Source organism: Tiliqua scincoides, chromosome 1 (assembly GCF_035046505.1).
Source record: "Tiliqua scincoides isolate rTilSci1 chromosome 1, rTilSci1.hap2, whole genome shotgun sequence".
Taxonomy (NCBI): Eukaryota; Metazoa; Chordata; class Lepidosauria; order Squamata; family Scincidae; genus Tiliqua; species Tiliqua scincoides.
This window is the reverse complement of record NC_089821.1, coordinates 299,207,821-299,235,614: the sequence shown is the minus strand read 5'-3', so window position 1 is coordinate 299,235,614 and position 27,794 is coordinate 299,207,821. Positions and strand designations below refer to the sequence as shown.

Sequence of the window (27,794 nt, the reverse complement as noted above, 5' to 3'; positions counted from 1 at the left end):
ATTTTGCACTTGTGAAGCCAGGTGGGTCTTTATTCTGATGTGCCTGAAATAGAAGAACTTTAAACTGGGCACCGGAAGGGCTGAAGAGCTCACTGATTCTTTTTTGGGGGGTTGTTATTGCAGGCAGACTACAGAGTAAGCTCCATCGACCACTATGGGACTTACTTCAGAGTAGACATGAATAGACTTGGGCTCACAGGCTGCAATCCCACCCACACATTCCTGAGCGTAAGCCCCATTGACCACTATGGGACTTACTTCAGAGTAGACATGCATAAGCTTGGGCTCACAGGCTGCAATCCTACCCACACTTTCCTGAGAGTAAGCCCCATTGATCACAATAGGACTTACTTCAGAGTAGATTCACTTGGTGGAACAGGACTGGCTCTCCCTTATTTAATTATTTTAATTTAATTTAATTATTTATAATTATTTATTTTAATTTGCTTGATGATGTCACTTCTGGCCATGACATCACTTCCAATGGGTCCTGGACAGATTGGCATTCTAAAAAGTGGGTCCCAGTGCTAAAAGTTTGAGAACTGCTGCAATAAGGCGTTATTAAGTTGACATGGGTGTGTGTGTGTGTGACTCTACAAGTTTTCAAAATGACTAAAATCAGAATTTGGAGGAATAAGACCATCACGTTATACATATATCAATCAATTCGCAATTTCATGCAGAATGCAATGAAACAAACCACATTGAAATATCTGTGTTATAACAAAAGGTACAGCCAAAAAACTGGTGGGGGCGGGGCGATGGTACATCACCATGCCCACCTGGGGCATTGCCCCGCCCACTACATGGGGTAACGCACAGGCCTCCCACACCGGGTGACGTGAATCCTAGTGACGCCACTGATGCATTGTGTAAGCGGCCCCTCCCGTTCATCATCAGAGCCATTCTGGGCAGCAACAACAAAATGCAGGAGCTTGCCGAATCAAATTTCATCTCCACATTGCCAGCACCGCTCAGAATTGCTCCAATAGTGAGTGGGAGCGGTCCCTTACCTAGTGCGTTGCAATGCCTGCTATATTCAATGTTTTGTGCCCCCTCTAGCTACGCTACTCGTTTTCCTTCCCTTTCAGGAGATGCAGAGGCTCTAATTCACATTAGTTGGGATCATGCTGTTGAAGATGGCATGAAAAATAGCTCCCAACATTATAGCTGAAAAAGCACATTTGATTTGCAAAAATGTTAGGAACCCATTCACGGTGATAATCATGAAAAAAAACTTAAATTAAAACAATAATAATAAGTAATCCTCTAACTAGATAGCATTCTATATATGTTATGCGTGAAAGACTTTTAGAACGGAGGAATTTTGGTGAAGATATGGCTGTTTCAAATTAAGACTTACGGCTGATGGGAAATGCAATACCATTGGTACATTCAAAGTTGTGATTATCTTAGCCTCAATTAAAAACCAAAATGAAGATGAGCAATAATGCACTTTGATCCTGCATTTATCTTGACCTAAGATAAACTAGTTGCTTTCAGGTGATGGTAAAGAAAAGGTAACATTCATCTCATGAAAACGTGGGCAATTTTTGGTCTAATATTTCAAATGATGAATGAAACATGGCTACTTTTCAATCAGAAATGTTGAGCCAAACAGATGATGAACTTTATGTAAATGTAAATATAAACTTGACCATTCAAAGTTGTGTTCATATTAGCCTCAATCAAAAACCAAATCAAATCAATCAAAGCCTCAATCAAAAACCTTGCAAAGGTTATCCACTTCTCAAAGCATGCAAGACTATAGTACTAAGAACTATTTGTTCAAAAAAAAAAGAGCCACAAACGCACTGGTCTGTCATGGAATCATCTGTTGAGGAGCCTCATGCCGATAAAAATTAAAATATTCTTTAGTATTTGGAAAGCCAAAAATAACACAGCCTGAGCTAAACCAGTTAGCAAACAAAAGTGCTTGTGCTTCTCACTACACAAGGAAGAAAGAGTCTTTTCTGGGCTGAATTAACTGATTAAGGGCGCAATCCTAACAATGACTTGGCCGGCCCAAGTCCCTTGGGACGGCCAAGGAAGGTCACAAACATGCCATAAAGCATGTTTGCACCTCTGTGGGAGGAAGCCAGGCCGGTGCTCCGAGAAACACCGGCCTCCTCCCGGCTGGTTGCATCACAACCGGAGAGCCGACGCAATGGAAAAGGTAGGTGTGGGGGGTGGGGAGGAGGAGGGATGGAGGCGTTCCTGGGCAGGGGGAGGGCAGGTGATGGGCTGCCCCAAAGGTGGGCACGCGGGGAGCTGGACGCGGGGCTGTGACCTGGTAGTTATGCTGGATCCCAACCCCCTTCCCGTGGAGAACGGAGCAGCTTCAAGCTCCAGAGGTGGTGCAGGTCTGTAGAGACCCATTGGGGCCAGCAGCCCTTACCATGGGTAAGGGAAAAGTTTCCCCTTGCCTCTGGCTGAGCGGCTGATGCCCACAAACCTGTGTTGGATGCAGCGCAAGCTCCTGGCTTGCCTGTTCCAGCGCAGGTTTGGACTGCTCTCTAAATATGATTGACAGAATTCTGAACAACACTGTATTAGTGCAAACAAACAGTTTGTACTATCATTAGTAGTCATGTATTAGTGCAAGCAAACAATTTTAAAAAATTGTTCCCTCATTTCTTTTACTTTCAATGTTTATTTTTCTGTTTTGCTTTTTTTGCATGTTCTATTTTGTTTATTAAAAAAAATCAAAGCAAAAAACCCATTGAGTTAAATAGTTATCGTACTTGTTTTTTAAAAATTGCACTGCAAGCAAAACAGTCTGAGATTACGCAAACGTATCAAAATCAGCTCAAAGTTTCTAAACTGTTTACCAGAATGCTTCTTCTAGTGTCTGAACCAAAATGTAATGAGAGAATTAAACAATACTGTACTAATGAGCCAGAGCCAGAACTGAACCTCAGGGTTTACTGGTTTAACTCTCTGCTTTGCAGACACTGGGAGGCAATGTTGTACAGCAATAATTGCCTATAGTGCACATATTCATATTCTCTGTCCCAACACAGCCTCTGCCAATCTGGTTTTCGAAGCACTTCATGTAGTACAGAGAAGCCAAGCTTTGAGAAGTATAACCAGCACTACTGCAAGAGGTGTGTGCCAAAAGGCATTTTCCCTGTAGTGAGATTCCTGCTACCACCCCCCCTCCACCCCTGCATTTGTAAAGAGGGTCACAGTATCCATGCTGTGGTAGGGAAACTTGCACCAAAGTCTCCAGTGAAACAAGCATCTATATACAACTTAAGACTGCAATTCTATGCATGCTTCCTCGGCCCTGTTGCTATCAGGTTCCAAGTCTGTGTTATAAAGTGTAGACATTATGAACATTATATTTCTTTTATCTATTAACATGAACTAATACATAAAACAATAAAATGATCAAAACATATGTTAACAACAACCTGTCATCATCCTTCGACTTGCGGTTTTGTAGCTGCTTTTTTGAACAGCCAGTTAAATGAAACAACTTGGGTGCTGACTGGCAGAACATAAATGCACATAGCTGGCAAAAAAATGGAGAGCTATTTGAAATGGTTCTTCAGCAGGAAAGATCCAACCCAGGAGGATGATCAGAAATATTGCAAGGAAAGTGGAAGTTTTCTCCATTCTATTTTATGCACTCAAGTAACACAAAACAATTATAAAGGGTTTAGATGAAAGACTTACAAAGCATTTATAGCAGTGCTTCCGGAAGTGTGAGTAGCAACCCACTGGTGGGTCACGAGTCCAAGCACAGTGGCTGCAGTTTGGCCCCTCCCACCCATTCTGATCTGGCTCCAATATAGAAGAAAGGTGAGGCAGACTGGTGGATGATTGCATTGGCGCTAGCCAGTTGCTGCTCTCCCAAGTTGGATATTTCTTTTTCAACCTGCATTATGCTTAATATCTTTAAAACTGGTATGTTTAAAGCTCACCCCAGAAAAGAAAAATGTACATTTTAAAGAAAGCAGTTAAACTGCCTTCACCACACAAAAAACACAATATCCGTCTTCATTTTTATTCTTTTAGAACATAAATAGATTCCATACTAATGACTGATAAACAATGACAGCCACCATACGGGACAAACACTGAAGAAGACTAATAAACAATGACAACAAGCACTATATGACAGAGAGGTGTGGAATAAAAGCAAGACGGTGATCCCTTTTGTCTTACCTCCGTCTTGCTGTGAGTTCATGATATTCAGAGCAAACAGCATTGCGTTTGAGAACGTGGTTGCCTCTTCTTTACTGGCAAAGTTCAGCCCATACACCTGCCGCGCATCGCGCCACTGATGAAATGTTGGCGTTGCCTGATTGTACTTCAGCCCTTTCACGATTGAATAATTAATCACTACCTAAAATTGAAAGGGAAGAGATGAATGCTAAAGAGACAGGAAAAAAAGCAAGCCAGCAGTAGCTGCAGGAGAGAGAGAAATTAAGAACATCTTCTACTGATAAATTGCCTTGAAGCTATCACAGAAAGCAGGATAGACTCCTTCGATACTAGGCTGCAAAGTATGCTTGCAGTATGTTTTAATATTTTCCTGTGTTTTTGTATCCTGAAACAAAGAGAGATGCAAGAACAAAGAAGAGCATCCCGGGTAAGGGAAGTAAACCTGCAATGGGGCTACTCAATTCTGCGGCAGCTCTTGAGTCGGCGCAGAATCAAGAAGCCTCATCTCTGGCCACAAGGCTCAACACGGGGCTCAGGATCTGGTGGAGCTGAGCGCTGCTGGTCCTGCCACCTCCTGCCCCATCCCGCCCTGCTCCCTCCTCTTCCACGCCTCCTTCCCACCCTCTCTCCACACACCCTGCCTCAGAATGCCTCCCCCCGCTCCCCCCCCATGCCCTCACTCACCTCTCCACCAGCCGGTGGTACAGGTAAGCCACCGGGTAGTGGAATGTGGGCCTGGTGCTGGAGCTGGCCCAGCGCGGACTCACTCTGGGCTAGCTCCGGCGCTGGGTCCATCACAGTGCGTGCCAGCGATAAGCTGGCATGCAGGGCTCTGGATCAGGCCCTAAGCAAGAATTCTGAAATGTTTAATTATAATACACAATATTGCTTTCTTCCATGTTTCGCACTACCTCAATAGTTTAAAAAAACAACAACACTCTCCTATAGAGCCAAACATTGTGAAGCAAAAACACTGGGTGGTATTCCTGTGGTCTGCTGTTTGTTTCTTTTTAACTTAGTGAACAGCAATGAGAATGTGCATCACACGTAGGTTTTGCATACAATGCTTCATTTAATCATTGAAGTTTATCACTACCACATAGCAAGTGACACCAAACAGATCAGTGCACTTGTTCTGAAACAAACAGAAAGGCTTTTGTCACCTTAAGAACATAAGAACAGGCACACTGGATCAGCCCATAGCCCATCTAGTCCAGCTACCCGTATCTCACAGCAGTAATGGCAGTAATGAGATGGTACCCCCACATATGTGGGGGAAAGGCAGGGTAGAAATATGTTGGATACATGAGGTCTGCAGCTACTGTGACATTTATGAAGCAGCATTGGGAGCTCAAAGAATTCTGGGAAATGTAGTTTCTAAGAATTTTGGCTGCTTAGTATGAATTATTGCTCTGTTTATAATAACAACAACAACTTGGTATTTATATACCTCCTTTCTGGTCATCGGATAAGAACATAAGAACAGCCCCACTGGATCAGGCCATAGGCCCATCTAGTTCAGCTTCCTGTATCTCACAGCGGTCCACCAAATGCCCCAGGGAGCACACCTGATAACAAGAGACCTCATCCTGGTGCCCTCTCTTGCATCTGACATAGCCCATTTCTAAAATCAGGAGGTTGCACATACACATCATGGCTTGTAACCCGTAATGGATTTTACCTCCACAAACTCGTCCAATCCCCTTTAAAAGGCATCCAGGCCAGATGCCGTCACCACATCCCGCGGCAAGGAGTTCCACAGAATAACGACACGTGGAGCTCGTGGTCTCCAGTGGGTCATGCTTTGTGACCACCAGAAAGTGTGTTTTGCCACCAGAATACTTGTCTTGTTCCAGCGGCGCAACGCACTAGTAGGATAGGGCTGTGAGTTTCACTTAAAAACATAAAGGGAGAAAACTGTAAAAACCACAGTTACTCACTTGCTGATCTTGAAGTTTAACTCCAACTACTCTAAATGTGTTATTGGAAGTGTTGTGGTAGATGTTGATTCGGCTGAACCCTTGTTGGCCGGGCTTTATTGGCACCCATTTCTTACTGGTATCATCATAGACCATAACTGACGCCCGGGCTTGGCAAATACTCTGTTCACTGTAGAGGGGAAAAAAACATAACTGTAAATCAATGGCAAGCTTGAAATATATGGAACAGTCATAGTCAGCAAGAAAGAAAATAATAATAATGTATTTATGAACTTTAAAGTGTGTGTTGGCAAGTCGACCATTCCAGTGCTGGCCAACCCATTTTGGAGTGGATCTGAGAAAATATTAAAATATTTGTACCCCACTTTTCCAGAGATTGTTTCTGCCATGGTTTGGCTGCTCTGGCAATTCGGATACAGAGGGCGGAGGCAGCATGGGAGAAGGGGTGGTGCTGGAAGGAGGGAGAGGGTCCATGCAGCAGGAAATAAAGGCGCCAGTCCTGGCCAGTGGTGAGGACAGCTGGTGGCATGGTGGAGCGTGGGAACTGGCTAGAGCCTACACAAGGGAACTGGTCAGCAAGCACTGGGACACAGAACAGACCAGCCCTGCAGAGAAGGAAACAAGTGTCCATGAACCCCCTCTACGCAATCACTATGAGGCTCCCATGCATGGGAATGAAGGGGGCCACCACCAATCTAGCCCTGGCAACAACACAAAGGAACACAGATGGAGAGGAGGGAGCAAAACTTCAGGGACCCCAACACCTACCCCAAATTCCAGTTTCACCCAGGCCTTCACACCATATATTTGGAAACATATAAGGAGTATGGAAACGTCTAAGGAGTGAGACATTAGTACCGTGAAGCTCTTCAAAGTCTCAGAGAGTGGGCTTTTCTAGCACCACATCTGAAACCATTTAAGTGGAGGTGCTAGAAACTGAACCTGTCACTTTACATGTGTAAAGCATGCGGTCTACCACTATGAGTCCTGCTAATTAAATGCATTTAGATATTGTGGGGTTTTTTGTTTTTTTTTAAAGCTGATCCTATTGCAATGAAAAGACAAAAGTGACTTCAACCTCACAGCACTGTTGCAATAAACTCAGTTTAGTCAGTATAGCTTTCTATTTTACTGGAGATCTAACGCACACAAGCACTGCTGGGTATGTCACTGAAGCTGAGGAAAACCTGCCTCATTGACCCTGGAAAGAGTTTCTGTAACTGCCAATTGAAACACGCACACACAGACTGAGAGAGAGAGAGAGAGCGAGAGAGAGGCTGTAAAACACTAGTTAGTGACATATTTTAAAATCCTATTTAAAGTTTTCATATTTTTATATAGGTGACAAGCAGTGCATAAATGAATACAGTACATAAATATCTATGAAGTTAAATAGCCTCTAAATATTCCATTGGAACCCATTTAAATGTAGAATACAAAGCAGCCATAACAACCCAGTTATACACACGAGACTAACATTTCACTAAAATAAAATAATTTCACAACCCAAATTAACATGAAGTTGGAATTATAAAAAAACTAATCAGAACAAGTCGGTTTTGGATCAGTATACTAAATAACTAACAGGTTTTTGAAAACAACATTTCAACTGTTACCCTGCAGATGCCTGATCTCGTCTGATCTCAGAAGCTAAGCAGGGTCAGGCCTGGTTAGTACTTGGATGGGAGACCACCTGGGAATACCGGGTGCTGTAGGCTTATACCATAGTCTTTCGAGACTGAAGGTTGCCAACCATTTCAATTCTGTTCTCACTCAAACTGACTGATAGTCATGTCTTTGGCAAAACCTTTCCTGAACTGCTCCAAAGCAGGGTAAACGTTTAGCACCGGGACTTTTTAAAACAACACTGTATCAGGACCCACCTAAGTATTCAAGACTTTTAAAAAAAAAAGGTTTAACTTTACCAGCTGCTCAAGCCTCTGTTTTTATTCTTTTTACTAATGCGGGAGCCTCCTTCTGGAAAGTTTATTTATTGAGCTCCATGTTCATTGGACTGGGACCACACTGGGACCACTCCCTCACCTGGCCTTCAGTAAGAACGGAGCACACATACTCATGAGTAAATGTGCATGTGCTGCTCCATTTCAGTTTCCATACAGCTCAATAAAGTTCAGTTCAGTAAGACCTTTATTGGCATAAAATACAGAGAAAGAACAGAACAGAACAGGAATATACAAGGACAACACAACACAACATAAGCATAAACATCAGTCACTGCCCAGAGTCCCAGGGCTCTGCCTGGCTATTACCCCAGATAAAAAGGAAGCAACATTATCCAGAGTCTCAGGATCAGGAGTGGAAAGGAGAGACTGAAGCATTATTGAATCCTCCCAGCCCTGCATCCTAGCTAGCAATGGACCTAGAAATTTCTTGCGTGACACAACATGCAGCAGGCAGTAAAAAAAGGTATGCATTAAAGTCTCAACGCAATCCCTACCACACTTGCATTTCCTCTCTAAGTAGGGGATACCGCTGAACCTGCCTGTTAACAAGGCTGATGGAAGAGTGTTACACCTTGCCAGTGTGAAAGCTCTCCGGGCCTGTGGGCACACCAGGTGGTAAAAGAAGGAGGCTGGTTTCCCAAAACTGACTGGAATATGAAGATGGAGTGGAGAACATGTGGTTCTGGCGGCACTAAACAGCTCTTGTTGTTCAATATCCAGAATTCTTCCTTTGACAATTCTGTAAGCTGCATCACAACCAATCATACCTAGCTCTGCAGTGTCCAGCCCTATTGACTTAATTTTAGTTAGAAGATCAGTGATCTCTATAGGCAGGACTGGATCCGATAATAATTGTTGCATTAGATCAGAAGAGGTGGGGTTAAATAAAATCCTAAACCAAAATTTCAGAAGTCTTAACCATACAGTAGTCCTTAGTCGAATTAACCCCACCTTGAGACACAAGACCGAGTAGGGAACGCACCTGGGTAACCCCAAAATCTTCCGTAAAAAGGAGGCTTGGATGCGTTCTAGTGGTTGGTTAATAACCTTATGCCAGACAGGAGAGCCATAAGGAACCTGGGAAAGAACCTTTCCCTTAAACGCCTCCAGAGCGGCCGGAACATAACCATTGCCGCAGGTGAAAAAGAAAGGAAAATGGCTGAGGAAGCTAGTTTGGATGCGTTCTGCACTGCCTTGCGATGAAAAGCCCAAGTGAGTCTGTAATGGAAGTTGATACCCAGGTACTTGAAATGCTTAACCTGTTCCATTTTGTTGCCATTACAAGACCACTTAAAAGCTTTCCATCTGTTAGCAAATATCATTATCTTACATTTAGCATAATTGATCTGCAATTTGTTGGTCAAAAAATACTCTGTGGCACGACTGAGCAGACGTTTCAGGCCAGTCCTAGTACAAGATATCAGTACTGCATCATCCGCGTACAGAAGTAGCGGCACTTGGCTTGTGCCAAGCTTTGGACAATGGCCATCTACTTCCTTCAGGGAAGGGGGAAGATAATTTAGAAATAGATTGAAAAGCATTGGGGCCAAGACACAGCCCTGTTTGACCCCTTTGTTAGTGATGATGGAGTGAGTTAGATTCCCCCTCCAGGAGCATCTAACGCTGCACGAGGTATTTAGATGGAGGGACCTAACCAGCAGCAGTAATCTTTTATCAATCCCCATGTCTTCCAACTTGGCCCAAAGAAGCTCCCTATCCACAGAATCAAAGGCACCTTTCAAATCAATGAAGGCTACATAAAGACGAGCCTTACATATCCTGACCTGCTTATAGGCCAAATGAGACAGGATCAGGCAATTATCCAAAGTTAAAAAAAAGTTTAACTTTACCAGCTGCTCAAGCCTCTGTTTTTATTCTTTTTACTAATGTGGGAGCCTCCTTCTGGAGCGTTTATTTATTGAGCTCCATGTTCATTGGACTGGGACCACACTGGGACCACTCCCTCACCTGGCCTTCAGTAAGAGCGGAGCACACATACTCATGAGTAAATGTGCATGTGCTGCTCCATTTCAGTTTCCATACAGCTCAATACATTTTCCTTCTCAGTTTTGCAACCCACCAAAAATCAGGTCTCAACCCACAGTTTGGGAACCACTGAATTGCAGTATTATAGTAAGCGTGAATTACAGCATAAATAAATTTGACACAATAGAGAGTGTGTGCATTTTCTTGAGATACCCTGCATTTTGTTTCCTTGATAAATCTGGTATATGATTTTTTTCCTCCAATCTGTATCTGTCTGCTGCTTTGGATAGTTCTTTTTATAGAAAGATGGGATGAAAAAGTCAAAAATAAAGCGCACCCACGGACACATGAACTGGGCCACTATTGCTGCTAGGGAAGCATAGCAAATTACCATAGCAAAAGCCTGGGTGTGCCTGCGCAGCCCACTGGAATTAGCTCAAGCTGCTGTAAGAAAGCTTTTCAGTGGTGCAGACATAATCCGTTTCGGCTTTTCAAGTGTGCACTGAATACATCAATAGTAATGCACAATACTGGACCCATCTGTAAATAGTTTCAAGGTTTCGTAATTCAAAAGATTTCTCTAAATAGAAAAGCATAACTTGAAAAGCATGATTTGGGTTGCCACACGCAGGAGAGCATGTAAAGCCTTAAGCAACAGAAGCTGTTTTGTAAAAAAAGGGTTATCTGTCTTAATGCAGCTGCTGCAGATCAGTCTCATTCACTAGCATGTGGATTTCTTATGGCCACATGAGACATTCACACCACAGACCACACATAAGCACTGGGCATTTTCCACAGTCTGATGCCATCATTTCTTTCCCATGTGAACCTTGGAATGCCTTGCCTGCATCATTGCAGAAATCCTGGTTAACTCTGCTACAGTCACAATTTCATTTATTTATTTCACTGGTTCTCAAACTCTCTGGGAGTTTGAGGACTGGAATAAGTCTTTGTGAGTGTGGGGTGGAAAACAGAGATGCAATCTCCAGGATTGTGCCACTGCAGGGGCCATAGGGGCTTTTTAAAACATGCCTGAATCCCTGCCAGCATCTGAGGGGGAGCGGGGAGCCCCACGGAGTCCTCCGTCAGGTTCTCTGAGTCTCTAAACACTGACAAAAGTTGTGATCACGAAACTAGAAGTGGGTCCGATCATGTTTTGTCAGTATCATTGCTCCCCACACTCTCCCAGACACAGGCAGGGATTCAGCTATGTTAAAAACAACAACACATAGCATTGCTGCCTTGCCCCTTTGGGGGCAATGGAAGTGCTTCTCAGGCTACCCACCACTTTGAGAACCACTGATTTATAAAAGATATCCCACCTTACGAAAGCTAAAGGTGGATAACAAATTCACAATAAAACACATCCATAATCATAAAAACACTATATAAATACACAATCATATTAAAAATCAATTAATAAATCCAAAACATCAGCATACACCCCTCTAATCTCACTGCAGCAACAAGCATGTTAAGCATAATAATATAAGTAACTTAAGTAGTTCCTATAGTGGGGGAACATTGAGATGGGCACCAAAGTAGCAGAGGAAAGTTCTCAAGCTGGTATGTAAAATGACAAAGATGACACAATTCAGATGGTCCAATCCTATTTTCGCCCCCTACTACAGCAACTGTGCCGAAAAGGGGATTTAAACCCCTTTCTCCTCCATACACCTCCCACCCTGCAATGGGTCTCTTCAGATCTGTGCCAGCTCTTTAGCTGGCACAGGTTTGAGGAAAGAAAGGAGGCAGGGCCGCTGCTGCTACAGGGGATATGGACTGAAAAACTTGTGCCTACCACTTTCTTGGAATTTGAAGAATAGACCTCAAATCCTCAAGCAAGAAAAACAACAGTATCACACGTATCTAGTCAATATAAAATGAAGGGAGAATAACCTTGCTGTTTGCAGCAACTGTTACCCTGCACATGCCTGATCTCTTCTGATCTCGCAAGCTAAGCAGGGTCAGGCCTGGTTAGTACTTGGATGGGAGACCACCTGGGAATACCGGGTGCTGTAGTCTTATACCATCGTCTTTCGAGACTGAAGGTTGCCAACCAACCTTGCTGCTGGAAAAGTGAAGCCAATTTAATGTGTACTTCCTGTACTGTTTTTAAATTTTTAAATAAAAATTAAGACTAGATATGCACTGCCATGCTCAGTTTGCAAAGGTAAGTCTTGCACTAGCGCTAAAACCCACAGATAGTCCAAACAATTCCAGAGTCAGGCTGAAAAAGGTGCAAACCCGGTATAAAGAGAAATCTTAAAGGATTGAGCCCAAATGAGGGTTGAGCCCAGCTTCACAAGTCAAATGACAACCCAGCTGAACACAGGCTCAGCTCTCTATGTTATTAGATATCACTATTTGAAATATTTATATACTGCTTTTTAACAAAGAAAATTCACAAACTGCTATGGTTTGCTAAGCATTTACAAATGCTTGTTCGTTAGGTGGGCCATCGGCTTTTGAAAAACATTTTTAAGCATTGCATGTATCTCCATGAGTTTTGCCACAGTTTTAAAAAGGAAGCTTCTTCCACCCTCCAAGAAAAGCTGAAATGTTCTTCCAAAGTGTAAAACTGCTCCACAGATGGGTAAAGTTTCTTGTGCCATCATGCAAGCCCATCAACCAGCACTAGGAATAACCAGTCTCAGTTTTAGATTTGCTAACCAGTGTTTCTCAAACTGTGGGTCGCAAGCCAATTTCAAGTGGGTCCCCGTTCATTTCAGTATTTTATTTTTAATCTGTTAGACTTGATGTTACCATGGTATGTGACTGCATTTGGGAAAATGTGACAGACCTGTACTTTTAACAAGCTACAACGTATATTCTTTTAACAATGATAGCAAATGTGACTTACTCCTGGCGAAGCGTGGGTAGGATTGCAGCCTAGGAGTGTGAAAAATTTCCCAGCTTGATGATGTCACTTCCAGTCATGACATCACTTCCGGTGGCGCCTGACAGATTCTCATTCTAAAAAGTGGGTCCTGGTGCTAAATGTGTGAGAACCACTATGCTAAACCATTTTTTCTTTCCTGAAGCTTGACTCAGGAGAAAGATATGTCTGGATTTATCACAGTAAAGGTACTTTCAGAATAGTCTCACAGCTCTAAAAATAGTCTCACAGCCTTTACCCTTACAGTCACCTTAGCAATGAGCCCTAGTAATGTCTCAAGGCTATCAACCACAACAACTAAATGGAACCTTCATGTTCAAGAGCAGCACTCCTCTAAAAACAGAATAGCTGCTGCTGGGCAGAAGAAGCAGGAGAAGCAAAACAGGTCTGTTGTTTTTATGCCCTGCTTGATTCCTGGAAGAATCTGGCTTGGTAGAAATGAGATGTCTATCTAGAAACAGTCTAACCCAGAAGGGTTCTGTTTATGTAAAATGACTGTCCACTTCTTTTAGGTCTAAGGATAGAAAAATCTCCTCTGTTGTACTATAAATGCAGATGAGTGCTTTAGAGAAAGCTGAAGAGAAAACAAGGATTTTGACTCACAAGCCAGAAGTAGGAAAAGGGGAAAAAATGCATGGGCTGTATTTTAAAGCATAAGCTGCTGTTTGGACATGCTTTAAGAGGAGATTGGACAAATTTCTGGAGGAAAAGTTCATCACAGGTTACAAGCCATGGTAGGCACGTGCAAGGTAGAGGTAGGCTGCCTCTGATTGCCAGATGAAGGGGATGGCACCAGGACGCAAGTTGTGTGTGTTGTCTGGTGTGTTCCCTGAAGCATTTGGTGGGCCACTGTGAGATACAGAAAGCTGGGCTAGATGGGTCTTTGGCCTGATCCAGCAGGGCTCTTCTTATGTTCTTATGACATACTCAAAATGGACAAACACAATGGCCACCCAGAAGAAAAAGCAATGAAGCATCCCACAAGAAGAATTCCAGTCATGCCAACTTAACAATAGGGATACTGTAGAGTACTAGCTATTAAGGGAGAACACTGGAATAAGCATTTATCTTTTCAAAATACATGGCAGCCCCTGAGACACAATCCTCCAGAACCATCTCCAGTATAAACACCACTGAGAACAAAAGAAGACATCAACTACAAAGGCAGACCCGTGCTGAAAAGAGCAGCCCCTGCCTTGTCCTCTCCCTCTTCCCTGTAATATATAGAAATACAGAGATACAATTAAGCTCTGAGTTTCCTAAACCCCGGTACTCTGGGGGATGGAGCTGAGCAGGACAGCTCAGAGAGCAATGACACTGGCTGCAATCCTAACCATACTTTCCTGAGACTTTGTGTTGGCAACCTTCAGTCTCGAAAGACTATGGAATCGCGCTCTGAAAGGTGGTTCTGGAACAGCATCTAGTGTGGCTGAAAAGGCCGATTCGGGAGTGACAGTCCCTTCCACACCGGGAGCAAGTGCAGTCTGTCCCTGGTCTGTCTCCCTGGCTATGGGCCTTCCTTCTTTGCCTCTTAGCCTCAGCCTGTTGGCCAAGTGTCTCTTCAAACTGGGAAAGGCCATGCTGCACAGAGACTTCCTGAGACTAAGCCCCATTGAACAGAATAGGACTTACTTCTGAGTAGACCTGGTTAGGATTGTGCCCATAGTTATACACTTTGCATCCCTATGCATTACAAAGGATGATATGCTACATCCTTTGTAGAATGATATGCTACAGTTTGAGACAGCAGCAAACACGTGCCAACGTCTGCACGGGTGTTCTGCCTCAGAGAATATTTGGTGAGAGCTGATGGTCACAACTATGAAAATGTGTTGTGGTTCGTGTTCATTTCAACCAAGTTAAAACAAGAGATGTTCCTAACAGTGTCCCTAAGACACCAATGAGCAAAACAGACTTCATCATGAAGGAAGAAGACCTCCACCAGGTCTAGGGGCCACAGCTCAGTGGTACAGCACATGCCATGCAAGCAGAAGGTTCAGTCCTGAGCATCTCCAGTTGAAAGGATCTTGCATAGCAGGGATGGAAAAGGTCTCTTTGCTGGAGAGACACTGCCCGTCTGGGAAGACAAAACTAAGCCAACAGCCTAAAATGACTGTGTGCCTGGTGAATTAATATCAACAATATTATGGGTGCAGCTACTGCTAAAACAGTATTCAGTGTTAGTCAAGTCTGAGCCATAAATAACTGCTCCAATTTTGACTCAGATTCTTGACACTGCAGTAAGACTGCTGCGTGGGGAACGAGAGCCTCTCCCATGAGCAGCGAAAGGGCCTTGATGGACCTTCCGTTCAAGCTTCTACATAGCTCCTCTGCACTGTGTACTGGCTTTTCTTCACCTCTGTCGCAAAAGCAATGGCTGCTGCTGGCCTCGTGCAAGGTGTTTTGAGAAAGTGCAGGAGAAGAACCAGCCTCTCCCACATGTTTCTAGAGGTTGCTCACTCCTGCAGGAAGAGCTGCTTTTTATCGATAAAACATATGCAGTGTTAAAAAAAAAACCTCAAGAAAGCAACAGACAAATAATATTGCTTACACCCCTTCAGCTACAGGGAGCGCCAGGAGCTGGCGACTGGGGTGTAAGACATCTGTTCTGTCTGTTTTCTTGAGATTGTTAATGCTGCTTATTTCAGTGTTTCTCAAACTGTGGGTCGGGACCCACTAGGTGGGTTCGCCATTCACTTCAATATTTTGTTTTTAATCTATTAGACTTGATGCTCCCATGGTATATGACTGCATTTGGAGAAAGTTACAGATTTGTACTTTTAACTAGTTACTATGTATATTGTTTTAACAATGATAGTAAATTGAACTTACTCCTGGGTAAGTGTGAGTAGGATTGCAGCCTATGATTGTGAAAAATTTCCCTGTTTGATGATATCACTTCCAGTCATGGCATCACTTCCGGTGGATCCCAACAGATTCTCATTCTAAAAAGTGAGTCCCAGTGTGAAAAGGTTGAGAACCACTGACTTATGTGTTATCAATAAAAAGCATCTGCTTTACCCACTGATACACTTCTTGCTTCCAAATTCCAAAATAATCTTTTTTTCCCCTAGCAAATACAATTGACGTAGTTGGCAGAATTTGAAAGTGATTCCTCTTTGGGGAGGAATGCTGTGTTTAATGTGGGCCATTAAACTGCAGCTCAGTCTGTCCAGGCACAAAACCTGGGGCCAAGTGGCTCATGTGCTGAACGATAGTCCCTCTAAAGCAGCGATGGAATTTACATCTGAATAGACATACCTAAAATTGGGCTCTAAGGCTGCAATCCTATCCACATTGTCCTGGGAGTAAGCCCCATTGACTATAATGGGACTTACTTCTGAGCAGATATGCCTAGAATTGGACTCTCAGTCACCACCTTAGATAGTTGGCTTGCCTTTTCCTTGTCAAAACATTATGGTGGCCCAGGCTGCAATCCTATCCACACTTACCAGAGAGTAAGCCCCATTAACTAGAATGGGCTTACTTCTGAGTAGACAGGCACAGGACCGGGACCCCAGTCAGAGATCCAGCCCCACTGGGCATTCCAATGCAAGAGGTCTTTCTGTGTGGCAAACGTCACAGGCAGCCCAGGGAAAGGCCCTTGAGGGGCTGCGCTTGGTCTGTGCCTCCCTCTCCCCCCATGCACCAGAGAGGCTCTGCGCCCCCCCCCCAGACGGCCTCCCAACCAGACCTTGCCCATCCTCCTACGTCCCAGTTGGGAGGCCAAAAGAAGAACCCAGCACAAACAGGGGCCAATTCCCCCCTAACCCAGGCACAAGGGCATATTGGTACTGAACCAGTTAAATCCTCTGTTAACTCCACGTGTTAGGAATCTGAGATGGCAGAAAAAGGTGGACCTTACACACATTTGTGGTGCTTAAATGTTTGCAAACACAGGGAGCAGAAATCAGTGATACAAATGCAAAGCGTCCAGCTCACCATGCTTTGTGGGAACAATTAGAAGCCTCTCAGAAGAAAGTGCAACAGGAAGGTGACATCACTGCCTTAAAAGAACAGGAAGGTCTCCTAAGGAGATGCTGCAGTGTGCCCCAGTGAGGGGGAAACTTCTGAAAAGCAAGCTGTTGGAAAGGATGCCCAGCTTACTTACCTGAAGAATCAGCAGTGCCAATGGCAGCATCACAAATTTGATGTCTGGGAGTCATTCCATACCAAGTGGAGGCTCAGCTACTTATCACCTCTTTGAATGAGGTATGGCAGCAGCAGAATTTTCTCAATAGCTGTTTGCAATGTATGAAATCAGATACGGGAGCATCAGCGCAGACCGTCCTGAAAGGTCTTGCACGTACCACAGCCTTCAGGAGTCACTTGCTGCTGAACTGGTGCTCCCCACAGCTTCAGGGGAGCGAGCATGTTATCTGTTCTGCCTGGACATTGTTAATGCTGCTTATGTGTAAAGCATTTGCTTTACCCACTGATGTGCTTATTGCTTCTGAATCAGAAAAGAACCACTGCCTTCCAGCAATACAGTACCTCATATGAACAAGCCAGTGGTAAGTGATACAGCTATAACAAGGCCAAGGTCTTCCTGAGTCAGGTCTAACACAGATAACACAGGCCAACACACATTTTGCTTCCTTAAACGTTACACCAATTCGTGGGTATATTTGGGGTGCCAATTCCAAAAATGGCATCTGTTTTGCCCTATCACGTCTAGTTTTGGAGACACGGCATAGCCTCTTTAGTGAATGGTTCAAGCAGCTTCCTCATAAGGAAGCCTACACCATGGCTTCCTCATGAGGAAGCTGCTTGAACCATTCACTAATGAGGCTATACTATATCTCCAAAACTAAATGAGATAGGGCAAAACGGATACCATTTTTGGAATTGGCACCCCAAATTCATATCAAACCACAATAAAGTTTCGGAAAAACTTTTCTAACCCTCAATTTTGTAGGCCTGTGTAACTCAGCCACAAAATTTCGCTTGAAAGCAGTATGGACCACTCAAATCATGCATTTCAAGGGGCAACTGAAAACACAGACCCTTCCTCCATCTTACAGAAAAGCCCAGCAGGTACAAGTTCTATTGGTTAACCAAAATTCTGTTTTTATGCATTACAAGTGATCAGGGTAACACCATCTCTCACATAACATGATTAATACTTTTTCCAAACCTATGGAAAATCATAACCTGCTGTACTTGAAAGAATCAAGTAAAGGACCACTATAAACCTCTCTCCGCATTGGCTGTTTTTTTTTCTTTTTGTTTGGGGCTTTTTGTTTATTAAAAGGTATAAAGAAAGGTTGTGACGTTGCACAGGATGTGGGGTTGACCTGCTACACTAATTTTAGCATGTTCTTGAGACGGGGCTAGAAGCCACAACTTGCAGCCTCCAAAGAGGTCATGCATGAACTGGACAACTTTTTATCAAAGAAAATGAAGCTACAATGGTGGAGAAAGATTAAGAGACTAGTTAAAATACACTTAACACAAACATCCATGTTTGAATAGAAACCGTATTGAGCTATGGGGGGAATGCCCCCCCACTGGCAACAAACATACAGTCAACCGCTTATACACCTGTTATTTGTTCCAAAGAGAGAGAAAGTCAAAAGCACTGAGCCTCTCAATGACTAACTTGAAAACATAAGAGCAGCTCTGCTGCATCATAAGAACATAAGAACAGCCCCACTGGATCAGGCCATAGGCCCATCTAGTCCAGCTTCCTGTATCTCACAGCGGCCCCAACAAATGCCCCAGGGAGCACACCTGATAACAAGAGACCTGCATCCTGGTGCCCTTCCTTGCATCTGGCATTCTGACATGGCCCATTTCTAAAATCAGGAGGTGGCACATACACATCATGGCTTGTAACCCATAATGGATTTTTCCTCCAGAAATTTGTCCAATCCCCTTTTAAATGCGTCCAGGCCAGATGCCGTCACCACATCCTATGGCAAGGAATTCCACAGACCAACCACACGCTGAGTAAAGAAATATTTTCTTTTGTCTGTCCTAACTCTCCCAACATTCAATTTTAGTGGATGTCCCCTGGTTCTGGTGTTACATGAGAGTGTAAAGAGCATCTCTCTATCCACTTTATCCTTCCCATGCATAATTTTGTAATTCTCAATCATGTCCCCCCTCAAGCGTCTCTTTTCTAGGCTGAAGAGGCCCAAACGCCGTAGCCTTTCCTCATAAAGAAGGTGCCCCAGCCCAGTAATCATCTTAGTTGCCCTCTTGTGCACCTTTTCCTTTTACACTATATCCTTTTTGAGATGTGGCGACCAGAATGGGACACAATACTCCAGGTGTGGCCTTACCATCGATTGTACAACGGCATTATAATATTAGCTGTTTTGTTCTCAATACCTTTTCTAATGTTCCCAAGCATAGAATTGGCCTTCTTTACTGCTGCCGCACATTGGGTCGACACTTTCATCGATTTGTCCATCACCACCCCAAGATCTCTCTCCTGATCTGTCACAGACAGCTCAGAACCCATCAGCCTATATGTGAAGTTTTGATTTTTTGCCCCAATGTGCATGACTTTACACTTACTGACATTGAAACGCATCTGCCATTTTGCTGCCCATTCTGCCAGTTTGGAGAGATCCTTCTGGAGCTCCTCACAATCACTTCTGGTCTTCACCAGTCGGAAAAGTTTGCTGTCGTCTGCAAACTTTGCCACCTCACTGCTCAACCCTCTCTCCAGGTCATTCATGAAGAGGCTGAAGAGCACCGGTCCCAGGACAGATCTTTGGGGCACACCGCTTTTCACCTCTCTCCATTGTGAAAACTGCCCATTGACACCCACTCTCTGTTTCCTGGTCTTCAACCAGGTCTCAGTCCAGGAGAGGACCTGCCCTCTAATTCCATGACTGTGGAGTTTTTTCAGTAGCCTTTGGTGAGGGACCGTGTCGAACACCTTCTGAAAGTCCAGATATATAATCAGACCAAAGATCCATTTAAAGCAGCATCCTAATTGCCACAGTTGCCAACCAGATGCCTCTAGGAAGCTCACAAGCACGTCACAGCATTCCTCCTCCATTGTCATTGCCTCTTAGAACTTAAACTAGACATGACTAGCCCTTTAATGTTCTAAACTAGAGCTTACAAAGGAAGCTGCCTTGCACTGAGTCAGACCATTGGTCCATCTAGCTCAGTATTGCTGACACTAACAGGTAGCAGTTCTTCAGGGTTTTCAGGCAGAAATCTTTATTGGTCTTACCTGGAGATGCCAGAGACTGAACCTGGTATCGTCTGCACAAAAACCATGTGCTCTGCTATTACAGTTAATAGACCCTTCCCTAGCAAAGGCTTTAGAGAATTACTTCTGGTCCACTTCCTACTTTAAACCCATCTGTTAAAGATTAGTCAGGCTTAGTTCGGTCCTTTATCTTACATCAGAGAGTAGTAGACCCAAAGCAACATCTCTCCAACTGATTTTAACATGGTAGAGGGGAGTATAAATGGGAGAAGGCATTCTCTTAAACGTTGTCTTCCTAAGCTATTTGTAGTTTAAAAACCTGTACCTTGAATTTAGCCTATCAAACAATGCAATCCACAGAGAGAGGTGCTTTATGATCACTGCAGCTAACACCCAAAAATATTCTGAACCTGTTGGAGTTTCCAAATTATTTTCAAGAGCAGCACTACGAAGTGTATTACAGCAGTGCAACTGAGAGGTAACCAGTCAGGTCCGTTCACTTCAAGAAGTTTGGCTATTTATACCAGCCAAAACTGGTAAGAAGGTGCTCTTGGCACAGCCTTCAGCTGGCCCTCCAGAAGCAATGCTGGTTCCAGGATCACTCCCAAGCTGCAAACCTGATCTTGTTGAGCACCTTGACCAGTTCAGTCCAAGGGCCACAACCATATCAATGAAGAATAAAAAATGAACTAAAAGCAAGCCTTTGGTTAAATTGGCAGAAGTTCAACGAAGCTAATCTGTCACTGGAAACCTAAATGACTTCATTTTACCACGGAGGCATTAAAGAAGCAGCTAATTTTTAGACAGAAACAAAACAATCTGCAGTGAGCTATTGAACTGAGGCTACAATACGCGTGCTTCATTGAGATGCATTTTGTGTCACCCAAGTCAATGAGCTTAAATGTGTCATCTGAGAACTTAGGGCACGTTAAAGGTGCAGATCCTAGACCAGGTGGGTCCAGGAGGCATGAAAATTTGGAATGCCATTGTCTGTCTTCTCACTTCTTTACCCAATTGACACATCAACGCTTTTGACATTTACAGGGCAGCACCCCTGGGAGTGGTTCATATCAGTTATGCACTGCTGAGCTTTCAGCCGGTGAAAGATTGTGCTGGCATGAGCAACCGGGACAGAGATAAGGAAAGGTGGTTGCAGAAAGGGTTTGACAAAAACTAAATTGCCAAGTGAGTCACCACTCAGCAACAGCTCAAAGCTGCATAAGATGGAAAGAAAACAGACCATGAGTTGGCCAAAGCAAATGTCAGAGTCTCTCTTCTGCACCAAATCCTAGAGCTCTGCTAATTTCTAGCTCAGAGGGGCAGCATTGGGAATGCCACCTCAGGAGGCTTTGGGCATAAGTATAGCACATTCTTGGGTAAGTAGGCTCAGACACGTTGCTTCAGTACCCACTAAGACTGTAATTGACTAAGCCCTGGTTAACATGAGCAAGGTTGGTGTAGTGGCCAGCGATTCCCACTAAAACTCTGTTTCAACACTCTCTCAGCACTATCCACCCTCTCAATTCCCTTTCTCTGCCAGCACTTGGCCTTTTTAACTGTCTTAAAGCAAGAGACAGTTAAAGAAATCTGGAAGGAAATCTCAGTGAGTGGCAAATTTTGCTCCACCCTTTGCTGTTGCAAGTCAAAGACGACTCTGGGTGCTGCCAAAGGAAGGGTGAGAAAATTGGAGGCTGTAGCAGCTTCTGGATACAAAAGCTTCTTGCCAAGTACAGCTTTGCTCACAGGCTCTTGCCTGAACCAGGGCTTATAGGACAACTTTCAATATTTTTTAAAAAGTGAAATGCTTTAGCTATTATTATTTATTATTATTAACAGTATTTATATACCGCTTTTCAACTAAAGTTCACAAAGCGGTTTACAGAGAAAAATCAAATAACTAATGGCTCCCTGTCCCAAAATAGTCCCCATTGTCATCTGGGCACTTGGAACAATCTCAAAAAAATTTTCAAACTACTTTAAACAACGGTAGCTTACTGAAATAACACCATCGGATCTGCAAAAAAGGCACTTTTAGGCACATCATACATTCTGCGCCATCATCATCATCATCATCTTCATCATCATTAACAGTATTTATATACCTATTTTCAACAAAAAGATCACAAAGGGGCTTACAGAAAAAAATCAAATGACTAATGGCTCCCTGTCCCAAAAGGGCTCACAACCTAAAAAAAGATGCAAAAAGAACACCAGTAGACAGCCACTCGAACAGACACTGCTGGGGTGAGGTGGGCCAGTTACTCTCCCCCTGCTAAAAAGAGGAGCACCCACTTGAAAAAAGTGCCTCTTACCCAGTTAGCAGAGGTTTTAACGAAATCATAATGTATACAGCAAAGGCTGTAGACTCAGATAGTTTTTTTGCAATGTCTCATGGCAGCACAGTTTGAATTAGCAGCAAAGCCTCCTCCATATTTCAGAAGATAAGGGATTTTGGGGTGAAAGGGTTTTTTTTTATGCTCTCTCTTTTTTATGCTCTCAAGGTACTCCCATGGACTACTAAACCTGTAAATCCTTCTGCCAAAAACAGCCAGGTGCCAATTATAAGCAGTTTGTATCTCCTTAAACAAGGGATTCCCAATCTGTGAGCCGTGACTCCCCAGGGAGCCGCGGAAGCCAGCTAGGGGAGCCACGGAATCATCGTGTAAAACTCACCACCTTATAGAGTGTGTAGGATTGTAGTCCTAATGGGGAGCCATAGCCAATGGCCCAATAGGTCAATGGAGCCACCAGTCGAAAAATTTTGGGAACCACTGCCTTAAACAAGAGCAAATGGAGTCAGGATGAGCTCCTCATCCAATGTCTGATAAGTTAAAGATAATTGGGGTGCCTCGCTCAAGCAAGTCAATATCAGTTTTACATTCCTGATGCTGTTTAATTGGAAATGGAGGTAGATGAAACAAGAGTTGTTTCCCCCTTCTTAGTGAAGTTTGAATTGCAGGCCCTCATTAGGTCTGTGGAATGCTTTGATTCCCCCTTTCTTCTTGCACAGAAGTAAGGAAATTTTTACTTGTCTCCTCTGCCTGGTCTCCTATTCCCTGGTCTCCTATTCCCTGGTCTCCTATTGGCCTATTCAGATCTACACCAAGTTTTTGCTGGCATAGATGTGCTAGGGCAAAGAGGGTGCATCAGACCCAGGATGAGAGCTCAGGATCTCATGGATGTTGCTGTTGCAAAGATCCATCCCTGGTCCACCACCAGCCCAAACCACCCCATCGCCAATCTACCCACATGACGGACAGCCTGCTACATCATGCAGAAATGATTGGGCTGCTAGACTTGCACATGCAGTTCTGGGACCATTATTCAAAAGGTCTTAAGACAGGGACAGTAATCTTGTCGTTCCAGTCATTAGAAGCTACCTGGGACATGGGTTTGAATGGGTTCATTTCAGCCTGGCATGCCCACCCCGACTGTCGTCGTTAGCAACCTTGAGTCTCGAAAGACTATGGTATCGCGCTCTGAAAGGTGGTTCTGGAACAGCGTCTAGTGTGGCTGAAAAGGCCAATTTGGGAGTGACAATCCCTTCCACACTGGGAGCAAGTGTAGTGTGTCCCTGGTCTGTCTCCCTGGCTATGGGCCTTCCTTCTTTGCCTCTTTGCCTCAGACTGTTGGCCAAGTGTCTCTTCAAACTGGGAAAGGCCATGCTGTACAGCCTGCCTCCAAGCGGGCCGCTCAGAGGCCAGGGTTTCCCACCTGTTGAGGTCCACTCCTAAGGCCTTCAGATCCCTCTTGCAGATGTCCTTGTATCGCAGCTGTGGTCTACCTGTAGGGCCCTTTCCTTGCAGGAGTTCTCCATAGAGGAGATCTTTTGGGATCTGGCCATCATCCATTCTCCCCAGTCCTAAGAAGGTGATTGTTTAATTTGGAATTGAAACCTGGCTGGCAGCGGACAACAATCTGCCCAAATCAAAGTAGGATTTACTTCTAAGTAGTAATGTATAGGATTGCACTATATCCTCTTCCATAGAGACTGTGCAGTTTCACAAGGGGACTGCAGCAGGCTCCAGCTTTCAGGTTCCTGAGACTAGCAAAATGTTTCTCATACCCAAGAGCTCTGAAATAATTGAGGACATTAAAAATCCAGGATCATATTTGTTGGCTTGGTCATGTTGTGAGAATGGATGATGGCCGGATCCCAAAGGATCTCCTCTATGGAGAACTAGTGCAAGGAAAGCGCTACAGACCAAGAGCCTGCAATACATAGGACATATCAGAGGATCTTTGGTGGCTTGGTCTTGTTTTGGATGGTGTGCCATCAGATACAAGGACATCTGCAAGAGGGATCTGAAGGCCTTAGGAGTGGACCTCAACAGGTGGGAAACCATGGCCTCTGAGCGGCCCGCTTGGAGGTAGGCTGTGTAGCATGGCCTTTCCCAATTTGAAGAGACACTTGGCCAACAGTCTGAGGCAAAGAAGCAAAGAAGGAAGGCCCATAGCCAGGGAGACAGACCAGGGACACACTACACTTGCTCCCAGTGTGGAAGGGATTGTCACTCCCGAATCGGCCTTTTCAGCCACACTAGACGCTGTGCCAGAACCACCATCCAGAGCGCGATACCATAGTCTTCCGAGACTGAAGGTTGCCAACATTTGTGATGCTGCCCTGATTGCTGTGACTTTACTGAGATACAGTGCATGGCAATGGTGAATCTCAGGAACACCGCCTGCTTCGAGGTTAGTTACAGCTGACTAAAGCCTTGCTTTCAGGAAATAAAACATCATCATGATATTGTCAATTGGGAAATCAGTGGGAGGGACTTTTATTAAACGTAGCCTTTGACTTGGGTCTTTCCCATTAATGGCATGGAGTATACTGAGAAATTGACTGTGATCAGGTTTAAATTTGATGGGCCTATAATGGGATAACTTGTGGACCAATCCTATGCAGGCCAGTCGCTGGCAGAACATGTGTTATGCTGGAGGTGACTGCTTTACTGCTATCATAGCCTCAGATAGTATGCAATGCCTGGCCATCGGCAGGGTGGCCGGAGTGGCTTCCCACATGCTGGCAAATGGCCATAGAGCCATCAACTAAAGTAGGTTGACTGGGGAGGTGGGACACGGTGGGAGAGGGTGGGGACATGACAAGACAGAACAGGGGAGCAGGGGATGGAACAGGATGGTGATGGGGAAGAGGGAGGATTGTGCCCAGGAAGGGGGTGGGCAGGGCCTCTGAGAGGAATTTTATCAGGGGGTACAAAGTTTCTTTGGGGCCCCTTCCCAAAGGGGGAGGGGGCAGTGGGGCCAGGCAGAACAGGGGGCAGAATAAGACGGGGGTGCTGACAGCCTGAATAGTCTTTGGAGCCCAGGTCTACCAGACTTCTTGATGCAGAGCCCTGGTCTACCTGACCATGCGGCATTGGCAGCTAGATGCATAATATGGAAAACCAAACACGCTTCTAAGTCTCTCTAAAATCTTTGACATATAGAAAATCTATTGCAGAACATTAGCATCATCGTGTTTAGGCTCACACGAGAATGGGCTGTGTCCTGTGTGCACCAAAACACATTTCTGCAGCAGCTGTAGCCCTGCAGCTGTGTCCCTGAGCTCCTATACGCTCCTTCATGGTTATTGGATCCAAGAGCCAAAGAGCTATGGTAGCAGGCCAGTTTCCTTCCAGATCTGACACTGTGTTAGGGAGGGTCATGGCTGCATTTCTGGGCGTGTGCAGTTGCCACTGCATGCCCGTGGCTGTGCCCCCAGCATCAATGCAGGCAGTGAGTTTGGGTGAGATAGGAAAACGTAAGATCCCAGGAACTTTCTGGGCACCTCCTTGTACTCCTGCGCCCCCTTTCTGACTTTGGGCCTGGGTACAAATTACCCCCTTTACTCCCTCTCCTAGGCCCTGGGGGTGGGGGTTAGGTGGCAGCAATGCCTCTTCCCAGGATCTATCCGTCTTCACGGGTCAAAGCAGACTTGTGCCAGCTATAGAGCTGAGTTGACCCATGACAGCTGCTGGGGCTTACCCCAGGGCAAGAAACAAATGTTCCGTTATCTCAAGGAGCCTCTACATGCCAAAACTCCACCACGGGATACGGTGTTGCTGCATCACCATGTGGGGATCTGAAGGCCTTAGGAGTGGACCTCAACAAGTGGGAAACCCTGGCCTCTGAGCGGCCCGCTTGGAGGCAGGCTGTGCAGCATGGCCTTTCCCAGTTTGACGAGACACTTGACCAACAGTCTGAGGCTAAGAGGCAAAGAAGGAAGGCCCATAGCCAGGGAGACAGACCAGGGACAGACTGCGCTTGCTCCCAGTGTGGAAGGGATTGTCACTCCCGAATTGGCCTTTTCAGCCACACTAGACGCTGTTCCAGAACCACCATTCAGAGCGCGTAACCATAGTCTTTCGAGACTGAAGGTTGCCAACATTGATGTGGGTATTACATAGGACTGGACTGTTAGTGCGGCAGTTGAATCAGATGAAACTGAGATTATTAAAGAAAGAAGTTCTAAAATGCAACAAGGAATTATATTTTTCTACCTCCATCATTTGAAGAACGCTACTATTGAGTCGCACGGACTGAAACTGGACCAGTCAGAATATATTAATACGTAACCTGTCCTCCCAATTTTTTTTGAAAGAGGTGCAAGTTTATTTCAAGGGCCTAAGTATCTCTTTAATACTGTCCCCATGTGTGTTTTTCTGCGACCGACTCATCGTGACTGGGAAAAACTGGGTAATATGTAGGATGGGGAATCACAGAATAGAACTTGAGTTAAAAGGGAATTTTGAGACTGGGTTGGACCTACTGGAATGAGAGCCGCTTTTACAGATGCTGCGAACATCAGTCTGAAGATCTAGAGCAAAACATGGCCCAAGTGTTTTTAATCACTCCTGATGCCTTTTTAATTTTGCAGAATTCCCCCCCATGTTCTCATGAAGATTCCAAGTGGACTCCAATTTAGCTATGTATGCAAAAGATGCCAACCAGTGGGCCAACCCAAAGGGCGATAGCTGGAAAACAGTAGTGTATAAAGCAGGAAAATTTGGGTATTACAAGAATAATTTACAGATGCACTAGGATTGCTTTCCCCTACCGGTTTCTACTGTTGGTTCTAATTGCTTTTTACTATGCTTCCAACAAAGTGCCAGAAAGCACTCTGTTGTGATTTATATTGGATTTATATATTTAACATATTACAGATGCTAACAATTTTGTGGTTTTGTATTCATTAAGGGTTATAGTATACAAACCATGCTACCTTCTATTAATGTATTTTTAAAATGTAAGCTTTATTGTAGGATGTTCCACTTTTGAATACCAGTGTAGACTGCAGGTTTATAAAGACATTGTCCTTATGCTTATTGGGTTAGAGGTCTTGCCTCTTGAGGAAATTGCTTGTTCATTCTGCAGGCCAACAGAAATCAATTAGGATGAAGGAAATGGATGCCAACACAACACATTTAGTTCATAGGATCAATATGGAAATAACCCAAATTATCATCACTGCCAAAGCTACTGGGAAGAGTTCTTCAATTACTTATAATGGCAGAGGTGCTGTCAGTCATATATTCCAGGTAATAATTGGTCATTGACATGTGCTGCCTGATTAGGTGTCACTTGTGCTATCTGCAGGTTCTGGAAGAATAAATCTCAGATACCAGTCCATGGGGCTTACTCCATTGTAAGTGCGG

The 27,794-nt window shown here is 44.4% G+C and overlaps 1 protein-coding gene and 2 pseudogenes across 6 annotated transcripts in view; 2 read left to right on the top strand and 1 right to left on the bottom strand.

The window, feature by feature from the left end:
* The window catches only part of EVL (Enah/Vasp-like), a 173,922-nt gene that overhangs the window by 65,597 nt on the left and 80,531 nt on the right, over positions 1 to 27,794 (bottom strand). For all 6 annotated transcript variants that reach the window (XM_066629016.1, XM_066628997.1, XM_066629026.1 and 3 more), the window contains exons 2-3: positions 6,114 to 6,282; positions 4,174 to 4,354 (exon numbers count right to left, since the gene is read on the bottom strand). In XM_066629016.1, coding sequence (XP_066485113.1) covers positions 4,174 to 4,354; positions 6,114 to 6,282 — 350 coding nt within the window. The remainder of the gene's footprint in view (positions 1 to 4,173; positions 4,355 to 6,113; positions 6,283 to 27,794) is intronic.
* LOC136638321 (5S ribosomal RNA) lies at positions 7,718 to 7,831 on the top strand (annotated as a pseudogene).
* LOC136638292 (5S ribosomal RNA) lies at positions 11,969 to 12,088 on the top strand (annotated as a pseudogene).